Raw genomic sequence first — 12,296 nt, 5'->3', positions numbered from 1 at the left:
TTTATGATAGTTTTCTGTATAGTTGACAAAAGTTTAAAAAAATACGTTAAAATATTTCATATATTTATTCCGCTCTCCGATTTTATATTACTCACGAATTTCAATGTTAAACCAGTGATATTACGTTTTCGTATAATCCATCTATAAGGGGATGTAGAAAAAAACGTATACAATTCTTGTATAATGTTAAAAAATTAACCGNAATGTCCATTTAAACAGAAAGAATAAGAAATATTTATTGTAAATTTGATGATATTTTTTATATAATTTTATTCTTCTTTGTGTTTTATAATACGCAATTAATTAAGCTTAATTTTAATTTATTTTGTTTTAAAAACTATACACGCTTAAAAATATTTAATGAACAGAAATAAGAAAGAAGGTGGCACTGTTGTCGTTCAGTCTTGTGTTTTCTGATTAGTTGCTCTGGCTTGAAAACAAGTTATGTATATGTTTAACACAGTTAGGATATATGAGCGATGTAGGAATTGCTTTTCTATTTCTTGGACTAAGTAAATATCATGAAACGTTATCTGTAAATTAGATACATCTGGCTGAATAAATTGAATTCGTAATCATGGATATGGATACAGATGTGATGCAAGAAACTGTGTATGGAACTAATAGTGATGATAATTCTGTTGTGATGTCAGAAAAAGTGCAGACATTAGCTGGTAGTATATATCAGGAATTTGAGAAAATGATAGGTAAATACGACGAAGATGTCGTAAAAGAATTGATGCCTTTGGTAGTTAATGTGTTAGAAAACTTAGATTTAGCTGTAATGGAAAACCAAGAGCATGAAGTAGAACTTGAATTGCTCAGGGAAGATAATGAACAACTTGTTACCCAATATGAAAGAGAAAAACAGCTAAGAAAAGCTACAGAACAGGTAATATACAATCTAATATAATTAATTTCATTATTTAATCAAAGATTAGGTTTGTTTACAAATAAAATAAAATTAATTATTTTATATCTTTGTATTGTATAATTTGGTCTGATTTCAAATTCTAATGCTTTTTTTATTTGAAAACATTCAATAACAACTTTATAGGGTATTTTACAAGCCCTTTATACTGTATTCTATGATTGAGAATATGTAATTGTTTTACTGTATTTCTATGCAATTAATGCATAGAATTAGATTGAAATATGATTATATGTAAATGTAATGTAAATAAAAATATTTTTCAGAAGCCATTAATACTCTCTGGCAAAGATAAAATCTTGTTATAATATGCCAGTTTGTGTTTATAGCTTTTTAATTGATTTTGCGTAATATTTTTTAAAAACAGATTTTCTATCAAATTTTTGTATTTTAAGTAAATGCATTTGATATTTTACAATGCATTTTCATTTGGAAAATTAATGTATATTTAAATTTTTTTATTATATATATGCTTACATATTGAATTTAATGTTTGTATTCAGTGGTAAAGTGAAAACAAATTAGTAATCCAAATATGGTTACATTAGAAACTACATCTTTAGATTAAGTGGCAAAATTCAAATTTGAAAGGATATAGTATGGCTTCAAAAAAAAAAAAAAAANTATTGTTAAGGGATAGATTATCTCGGAAAATAATTTTACCAGTGGGGAAAAGTCATTAATCTCTACTTCTCTCCCTTCTGCAACGAGTGAAGATTGTTTATCCCACCTTCAGCGTCAGTTTTAATATCTTGGGTGGATGTATAGTGGATTAAAATACGAATTATTGACTCTAAACCGCAGCCAAATCTCCGTACCATCTCTATAGATGCAGCTAAATGTTAAGCATCTTTCAAGCAGGGAAGGATGCTCTTAAATTACATAGAAAATTGCAGATTTTCTGCATTATCTTTAATAAGTATCAGATATATATATTCGAATCGGAATTTGTATTAAAAGCAGACAAAGGAAGATAGGGAGAAGTAAAGCCAGCAGCTTCCAATTACGTTTGCTACAATGAATCGATGACATCACCGGCAACCACCCTCAGGTGCAGCTCTGCAGCGACTGGATTTGATGGAGCTGGCAATAGATTTAGTAGACCACCTGTGTCTCCCGCAAACGAAGGAAATGAGAAAGTGGTTCGTGTGGAGTTAGGATCGAATGTAATGTAATTTTAGCCGAGGATACGAAAACTAGAGGATGATTGAACTTATTTCCCAATAAAATTCGCTATACACACTTTACCCTATCTAGCTATAGCTTGTAAATATTACTGTGCAACTGAATAGAGAGAGAAAGGAAGAGATGCAAGCTTATCTATCACCAATGGGAGGATGGTTCCTCTTCAATTGTTATGTTTTGATAAAATGGAAAAGGATTTTCTCTTTATTTATTGATTACAATTAAACATTTACATTTTATAGTTTTTATTCGAAATTTCCCCATTAAAATTATGTTAAAAATTCATTAACAGTTAGAAATTTCATCTATAGTTTCTCTCGCATTTTATAATATAATTTAACTCTTAATTATGTATAAAATTTCATATCTATACGGACGTAATTACTTAAAATCCTTAAAATTTAATTAAATTTTCTTACAATTTTAAACTATACAATAATGTTTTTCCTTAAAGAAAATATATTAATCTTTATATAAACTGAATCAACAGAGCTACTTTCGGATTAATTAACTCTTTAAAAAAAAGGCGATATTTTAATATTAATTCCACCGAAAATTCTTTAAAATATAAACATTTAATTAACTTTTTTTTAAAAATTAAAAATTAAATTTCCCCGCTTATAATACCGAAAACAAATTTTTTAAAATCCTATTTTACTACTCTAAAATTCAATTTTGCATTGCCTACATATTACAAACGCAACACAGCGGAGCGATGCGACTTTAGAATACTTCTTCGTGGGGTTAAAAACTTATTTACTAGTTGAGATTCTTAGAAAAAGAAGAAGAAGAAGAAAAAAAAAAAAAAAAGGAAATTAATTAGATTCAACAAAATGAATACAAATGTTAAATAATATTTTAATACATTAAATAATTCATGATATTAAAAATGTTCATTTGTGCAAATATATTTTCTAGTGTTTTATTTAAAAGCAATAATAAGGAATCCATTGATGTATTATTTATGAATTTTTATTGTGAAACATTCACAAGTTATAGATGCCTATTCGTAAATTAAAAAAAATATATTTAAAATGAATTAAATTAATTTTCATTTAGAATAATCATATTCATTTAGAATAATCATATTCATTTCATTTAACACAACCATTGTAAAGTCATAAAAATATTTTATTAGGAATTTTGAAGATAATTTAGAAATTTTTGATACACACTATCTATCTATAAAAATATAAGCATATTTTTAATTTTAAAATATATATACTATTTAATTTTCATTGTATTGTGAATACTTGCTTCATTTTAGTGTAACATATTAATTCTGAAATTTCAGATTCCAATAAGCAATTAAATTCGTAGAATCAAATGCTTAATTAGAGTTAAACTTATAGGCTATTTGAAATGAATATACTTCCAAGCAATTTTAAGCACTTGTACTCATCTTTAAAGGGAAATACTTTAAAATAGAAAAGAAATTAGTATAATGAAACAAAACCATTGAAAATTTTGATATATTTTTTTAATAAGTTGCAATTATTTTTTGTCAAAAATTTTCTCTTTCCTGAAGATGAGTAATAATGCTAAAAGTGTTTGGGAATATATTCAATTTTCTGTAGCTTATCAGTTTGTCTCTAGTAAGCATTCGGTCATACAGGTAATAATACTAATGTAAGAAATAAGAGGTATTAAAGTGTCTTGACTAAGTACACATTTTTCTTATGTTGAAAATTCATATTTCTCATCTTTAAGAATTTGAGATAATAGAATTTACTATATTGGTTTCAAATATTTAAATAAGTTTAAGATTAGTTAATGGTTAATTAATTTATAACATTAAACTTTGATGATAAACAACTTTATATGATAAATCATAAGAATACTTTTTTTATCATTTTTGATTTACATTTTTAATATTAATAAAACAGTTTTATTATTTATAATATTTAGATTTGTAGTTTAATAAATTGTTTGTGCTGTTTACTCTATATATAATTTATTAAAATAAAATAAAAATTCATTAATTATGTTAACTGTAAAATTCAATTTTATTTTATGTTAATGCTTTACAGTTATTATTTTATGCATGATTGAAAGACATAAGCTTTATAGTTACAAGAAGCTTTACAATTAAAAATACAAAATTTAAAAATAGTTTAATGTTTTTGATTGCATTCATAGTTTAAAATATATAACTTGTGTTGATATTTAATTAAAAATTCTATCTTTTAAATTTTGTATAATCTTATAATTTGTGTACTTTCAATGTATCTGTTATTTAGCTAAAATGTAAAAGATTTTGACTTGAAAATAATATTATTATATTTTTAAAAAGATAGTTTGAACTGATTTTTAAATTATGCTTTAGTTTGATCTTGAAAGAAATTACTGCATTTTTATCTTTTAAGATTTTAGCTTATAAGATGTACTGTACTTGTAATTTAGGAAAAATTATTTAGAGAAAGGAAATTTTTTCTTTTTAAGAAATAGAGATGATACAAAGCCTAAAAATACAATTATTATTGAGATTGACATTTTAAATTACTTAGCACAAAGGACTTTCAACATTATATCAGTGAAAATTGACAAATTAAATTATACAAACACATTTTTTGTGTGTTTCCAGCATTAATTTTACACACTGAACAAATGTTTATGGCCTGATTTACAGGCCTGTCTCAGATTAGAAGCCATCCAAAGATGAAGGAGTTATGTTGCATTCTAAAGTGAAATAATTTGAAGATTCCATGATATTATTTAAAATTCTTATNTCTGAGACCGAAAGGCATGACTAGGAATTCATACAATCCACTATTTGTAATAAAACTAGTCTTCGGCCTGTCTTGTTCCTTTAACGGCACTTGCCAGTAACCAGACGATAAGTCCAACGTAGTTATAAAGTTCGCTTCCTTAAGTGAAGTCAGTAATTCTGAAATAATCGGTAAAGGATATTTATCAGTCACTGTTACCTGATTTAGCTTTCTATAGTCTATACACAATCTCCAATCGCCCGTTTTTTTCTTAACCATGACGACTGGTGAGGCCCACGGAGAATTTGATGGTTGGATGATACCATCTTTTAACATTTCCGAAATCAAGAAGCAGTCTTCAATGGATGGTTGGATGATACCATCTTTTAACATTTCCAAAATCAAGAAGCAGTCTTCAATTTCATCTTCTAGATACAATTACTGGAATCAAGGCACACCTTACTGAAAATTCCATATGCTGCAAGAATCTGCAAATTACAGATACAATGTTAAATAATTTCAAATCAGACATACTTTATGCACATAACAGTAGAAATGCAGTTGCAGTGTAGCAGATGCATATGAAGAAAAAACTGACAATGATGTTTCTGTAAATCATATGTAATATATATACTGTATATAGAAATGTACGAGTTGAGTTATTTTTGTTCTAATTGATTTATTAAATAAAATTTTCTTCTTTGTGTTTTCAATGTTTTATAATTTCTGATTTTTGGAAAAATTTGGCCATTTTATCATATATATTTTGTCATAACTATCTTCAACTATCTGGCATCGCTGTTTACAGGTTTGACAACCTGAAACACAAGAACAATTTTAATTCAGCATAGGACCCCAAAATAAATATCACAAAAAATTTAAAATGCATGTTGGATAGATAAGATCAAAGAGGATATAAAACAAACCTGACAAGAAAATGAACTGAACAAATATGGCAAACAAAACTAGGAACAAATGGGACAAGTTTATTTGGTTCCATTTTTGCTAGATAGATGATAAAAAAAGATTGTGCCAAATGCATCTGTATTTTAATCTAAACTAGAGTTGCATTTTTTATAATGCATGCATGTAATCTGAAGGTGACTTGTTAAATATTGTCAAAAACATTTATTTTCATTAAAAATTTTTTCTAGGTAAAAATATTTTTATATAAAATATTAGCAGATATTTATTATTTCAGGATTTCTAATGAAGTATTTGAATGTCAAAGGCTGTGGGTTAGCTAAATATATTTAGTTATATAATATTTATAACATTAATTAAATAATTGATTTATTTATATTTTAGTAATATAAAGTTTATATTATTTGATGATTGTTGTCTCCTAAATACCATAGTACAAACACTTGAACACTAGGCAATTTTCATCTAAGTTTATTCAGTTCAGTTTAAACTTAGATGAAAATTGCTTAGTGTTCAAGTGTTTGTACAACGGTGTTTAGGAGATAACAATAATTACCAACGTGGTTTCAAAATTACAAAAATTATTTGATGATACTTAATTAGTTTAATATTTTATAGTTTATCGTATTTAATTATTTTAACAGAGACTTCTTGAAATGGAATATTCTGTAGAAGATGATAAAAGAGATTTGCAAGGAAAAGTTGAAAGTTTAGAATCAATTGTTCGGATGCTTGAATTAAAAGCTAAAAACTCTAATGATCATGGTAAATAAATTATACATTTAATGAAAGAATAGAAAAATTAGTTTTAAGAGTAAATTATATTATACAGTCAAACCTTGGCTTTTGAATGTCTTGCTTTTTGAACAATTCAGTTCAGAAACAAAATTTCGAACTCATATTTGCCCTGCTTACCATATAATAACTTGCCTGCCAAACAATCTATGTGGCAAGAGCAGGCCACAGATTAGAGAGAGACAGATTGTCACCTCCCTATACTTTCTATGTTAAAGAAAGTTAACAGCCAACTAATCAATGATAGGACCACTGATTCAGAAGTTGGTGGCACCGAGATCACCTTACATCATTAGACATCACAACATGAATCATCAAAGATGTTGCTATTTAAATTAGATTTTAATGTGCATACAGGAAAAATACTACTACTGTTTTTCAGTGTATGCACAGTTAAATTTAAATGAAATTAATAAAAACTGTGTTAACTGACATTCATGTTATATAAATGGCATTTAAGAATTTATGTTTAAAGTTGCTTAATTTAAATTANATATATTATATTATATTTTATATAATATTACATTGCATTTGTAGGCACTTTTATACATGAAATACAGCTAAAAAGTCTAAAATAAGGCTTTATATTGGAATCGGGAAGAGATTAATCTATTTTATATTGTTTCTTATAGGAAAATTTATTTTGGTTTGAGAACAAATCAGTTTTCAAATAACTTTTAAGAATGAATTAAGTTTGAAAACTAAGTTTTGACTGTTTTTGTGTACTGTTTGAATTATATGATATTGAATCAGTTTCATATAACTAATTTATATTTTGTGACACAAATTAATTAAAACTGAAATTTTTCAAATACAAATTAAAAATATTTTGTATATGACTAAGCTTAATAAAAATACAGTGGAATTTCTGTATGTTTACTATTAAAGGTAGTACTTGCCAACATATAGAGGTGGTCATCACATGCTATAGAGATGAAGCTTAGTGATAGAGTGAAGCTTAGAGAAGCTTATGATGCAATATTATACAACCAACAATGTTTTAATAAGAAAATACTGTCATTACATGTGTATTAAAAACATTACAGATGGGATAAATTGGGATACTAAACACTTAGGTAAATATTACATCAAACATTAAACATTTAGAATATGAATATATGTATAACAAAATAACAATGTACACAGAACCAATAATTCCTAGTGTGATGTGTTGTAATTTAGTATAACAAAATATATATGTTTACAGTTTACATCTGTTAAAAAATTTATGAAACTGGAAAACATAGTAAGCAGTTAGCATATTTAAACATTTAAGTTAGCATAGTGCTGAAGAAAAAAACAATCTTTGATTGTTTTTTAATTTTTTTAATATTTGCAGAAAATAATTTCCAGAAAATTTAGAATATTCTGGAAGAAATGATTGGCCTGGAGTAAGTTTTGAACTGACAACTGTTGCTTACCATGTAGATGCATTGTTAGTTATACTATCTGGGTCTCCATTTGATCTTTCAGACAAAAATATGTTGAGTTTCGTTTTATATGTAATTTATATAGTATATACATACATATATCATACTAGCATAAAGACTAAAAATTCTAAGGATCATGTCAGCTGAGTACCATGGAGAGTCATGGGTGCATAGTTGGCACAGTGAGTGATCATTATAATTATATTTTCCAAATTGTTTGGTCTGGAAATAAAGATCATACAGAAGATCATTGATCAAAGATCACATAACTGATAACACATCTGCAAGATAAGCAGCAGTTGTAGGTTCAAGTTCCACTGTAGACTGATCTTTCTTTTCAGAATATTCAAAATTAAATTAATTTATATCTAATGGTTAAATTTAATATGATATGGCAACTTAAATGCATACATGTGTAGAATCTTAATAACTAATTAGTGAAATTTTAGCCCAATAAGAATCTGTCTGTATTGCTTGAAATACTTTTATTTTGTTTCATTTAAATTGGATAAATGTTTCTTTACAAAACTAATTGCCCAATTTGAGGACTGATTTCACCTTATAAAAATTTTTAGGAGATAAAATCAGTCTTCAAAGTTGTAATAAAGAAAAGGGTCTCTCCTAGTTTTTAATGAGCCTGAAAAGAGCTAATTTATTTAATTGATTTAACAAGAACTGTCTTAATCAGAATTTATAAAAAAAAACAAAAAACTTTTTAATAAAACTAGCTAATTTGTCAGCACTGAGCTTTTTCTCCAGTTATTAAGATAAGTAACTTTATAAAAATTTAAAGTTAAAAAAAATATAAATTAAGTTTTAGTTAAGCTGCTTAGAGAAGAAATCTAACAGAAAAAAAATCCTTAATCAACACTAAATCAATTAAAGAATTAACTTTACAATTATTTTTTTTTTATGCATACATTAGTGTTGTCATACTAATTTACATAAAAATTTTACAAATTAATTAATTTTACAGTATCACTTCATTACTATTGAATTCTTGATTAATTTTTTAATACATTTATTTATTTATTAAAGACATTAGTTATAATTTTTGATATTTTTATAGATAAGAACACCCATTTATCATTTGATTATATAGAATTGGCATTTAAGTAACTTGAAGAAGAAATATTTTTTTGTCATCTGCTTTTGTTTATGTTGTTTTTTACTTTAAAATTGAATGAAATGTGCTGTCCTCTATGTCAGTGATCCCCAACCTTTTTATCGCCGCGGACCGGTCAACATTTGATATTTCATCGTGGCCCACTGAGAGGGACATTGTTTATATTTTAGATTGATTTAATTTAATTGTACAGTATTTAAACATGTTTTCAAAATAAAATATAGTTACACCAAAAAATGAATATAATGTGATTTAACATTTTAACTCACTAGAACATTAAATCAATGAGAACCCTGAGCTTGTTTCTTTGCAACAAGACGGTTCCATCTGGGGGTAATAGGAGACAATGACACCCGAAGTGTGTTTCTTATGTCCAGTTTATTCTGTTGTTCCGTTGTTCCGTCGTCCATTAAAAGTTGCACAAACCCAAGAGAAATACACCATAGTAAATAAAATGGAAATACCAGTAATTTAATGTTCCTTGGGCAGCCTGGTACCATTTGATCCACGGACCAGCATCGGTCTGCGGTCTGGGGGTTGGGGACCACTGCTCTATGTAATATATGATCTCTTTCAGTGATCCTACTTTTATACTAATACAGTCGACCCCCCCATAACACTGTTGATTATTCCATTTTATATGAATTCCATGTTGTATGAGTCACTTAGATTTTACAAATATGTGTGCTGGACTATGGACGGCTCACATATTTGTAAAATCTAAGTGACTCATATAAAATGGAATAATCAACAGTGTTATAGGGGGGTTGACTGTATATATTTTTAAAATTTTTTCCAAAACTTTCAATTATATTTCATATTTAAATTCTAATTAGTAAATTTATACAAGATGACAATTTAATCATCTACATTTAGTCCAAATTGCTTGATATTTACAAAGGAAAGTCATTAAATAACAGGAATTTTGATCTAATTTGTGGAGATGTATTCACTATGAAAAATCTTATTGTAGGACACAAATTGACTCCTTAGCAATATGCCATATAGGGGTTGTAATGATTGAGTATTTGTCTACGCAATAGCTTATACAACATGGCTGGTTCATTGTTGAATTGCATTGTGGAGGAGCAACAAAATGTCATTTGTTTTCTTTTTATGGTTGAGGGAGTGAAGCCTTTTGAAATCTACTGGAGAATGAAACATTCATATGGAGACAGTGTTTGAGTCAGGGGACAGTGTATGAATGAGTGAAAAGAGTTAAAAAAACAGAAGACAGAAACATCAGTGATGAACACCAGAGTGGGAGTTTGGTTGGTATGCTAACTGGGACAGTGAAACAGCATGATCTGCTGTTTCACTGATCCATGACTGCAGGCAAGTTACTATTGATGAAATTGCCTTAGAATTTAACATGAGTATTGGCTCTGTGTACAATATTGTGTGTGATAACTTTAGATATAGGAAAGTGTTAGCAGATGGTTCCCAGGGCAGCTGTCTATTGATCACAAGTTTGTGTGGCAAATAATTTGTCAGAAGCATTTGGATCATTATGCTCATGAAGGAGATGCTTTTTTTCCTCAAATTGTAAGAGGAGATGAGTCCTAGATGCATTATTTTGAACCAGAGAGTAAGAGACAATCAATGCAGTGGAAGCACATGTCATCTCTGGTCCACAAAAACTTCAAGACAGAGACTTCTGCTGGGACATTTTGGGATGTTAATGACTGTATTGTCGTACTTCTAGGAAAAGGATCAAACTGTGACTAGTGCACTGATACTGTGGCTTGCCAGTGAACAGTTTAAAGCCTACTATATGATAAGAAACATTGCAGACTTCTCTCAAAAAGAGTTTTTCTGCTTTATGACAATGCCTGACTCCATACAGCTGTGCATACAGTGAATACACTAAGTAATCTGATATTTGAGGTCCACAGTCTGGACTTGGTGCTAACAGATTTTCACTTGTTTGGACCTTTGAAAGAACGTTTTCAAGGTCTGAAGTTTGCTGATGACACCGTGGTAATAGAGAAGCTTTTTGGCTTTTTGATGACACCGTGGTAATAGAGAAACTCTGAAGCCAATTGTGCCACAGCACAGTTAGCTTCAGAGTTCAAACAATGCTTCAAAATTCAAACTGTGCACAGAATGAAAAATGAATTTGTCACACTGAAAAGCTTTTTTCTTGAGGGCATCTGGAAGCTTGTGGACCAAAGTATGTTGCAAAGCAGGTTTACTATAATAAAAAATAGGGCACAAGCAATTTCTTTTATTTCAGTAGTACATTGTACTTTGAACACTTTAGAGTTCAAACACTAAATTCAACAAAAATTGGCTTCAGAGGTCAACCAATGCTTCAAAATTCAAACTGTGCACAGAATGAAAAATGAATTTGAAGCACAAAATAAGCTTCCAAACAAAGAATAATAATTTCAAATTACCAATAATGTGTTAAAATTTACAACTTTTATAATTAAATCACACATCTATGTTAAGTAATGACAACTGTTAAAAGTATGCAAAAACTATCTGTTTATCTCAATACAGTATAACTTTTACTTGTTAATAATGGCATCTGAGAAGTGTATGGAAGCAATGAAGTCTAACTAGTACGAGGAAGGCTTGAAAAAGGCTGTAATGAAAAAGGAACTTATTGCAAAGCATGAAAGCAGTACACATGTGGCAGCTCTTGCAGCCATGTTTAGGATGCCAAAGTTGATGATATATGATCAGTAAATGCAATTTTCATTTTATTATAGAGTACAGTAGAACCTCCATTATCCGGACCTCCATTATCCGGATTTTCGATTATCCGGATTGTTCAAAATAAACAAAAATTTACGAATTTGCTGATTTGCACTTGGCGAATTATGACACTGTTTATGTACGTGATGGAATGCATAACTTTTTTTGTTTCAACAACGTCTCACCCAGCACAGTGGTCATAAACTCTTAATATATTTTATGTAGTAATAAAAATATAACTTGACATAAGTATTTATAAATAATTTATATTCAAATTACATCATTTCTATGATTAAGGGCGGTGTAAGGCATGGACGACGTGGGCCACCGCCTATGCCTCGCGGTCCGAAGGGCCTCGCGTTTCGAAGGTTTATGCATTACTTAAAAGCCGCGAACGCGACGAAAAAATTTTACTCGTCATAAAACGATAACTAGTTTGTCAAATTTTTATTCATAAAAATGCAGTTTCAACTGCTTTTTATTTTATAAAATCC

General features: G+C 28.3%; 1 protein-coding gene across 1 annotated transcript in view; it reads left to right on the top strand.

The window, feature by feature from the left end:
• Positions 1-373: 373 nt before the first annotated feature.
• LOC111617823 (C-Jun-amino-terminal kinase-interacting protein 3-like) overlaps positions 374-12,296 on the top strand; it is a 211,657-nt gene continuing 199,734 nt past the window's right edge. Inside the window, exons 1-2 of the mRNA XM_023359134.1 lie at positions 374-892; positions 6,393-6,513. Of these exons, the coding sequence (XP_023214902.1) occupies positions 578-892; positions 6,393-6,513 (436 nt within the window). The 5' untranslated portion in view covers positions 374-577. The remainder of the gene's footprint in view (positions 893-6,392; positions 6,514-12,296) is intronic.

The sequence above is a fragment of the Centruroides sculpturatus genome, unplaced genomic scaffold, assembly GCF_000671375.1.
Source record: "Centruroides sculpturatus isolate CEXI.00-Female unplaced genomic scaffold, Cexi_2.0 scaffold104, whole genome shotgun sequence".
Taxonomy (NCBI): Eukaryota; Metazoa; Arthropoda; class Arachnida; order Scorpiones; family Buthidae; genus Centruroides; species Centruroides sculpturatus.
The sequence above is the reverse complement of the archived record's forward strand: the minus strand, read 5'-3'. Positions and strand labels throughout refer to the sequence as shown.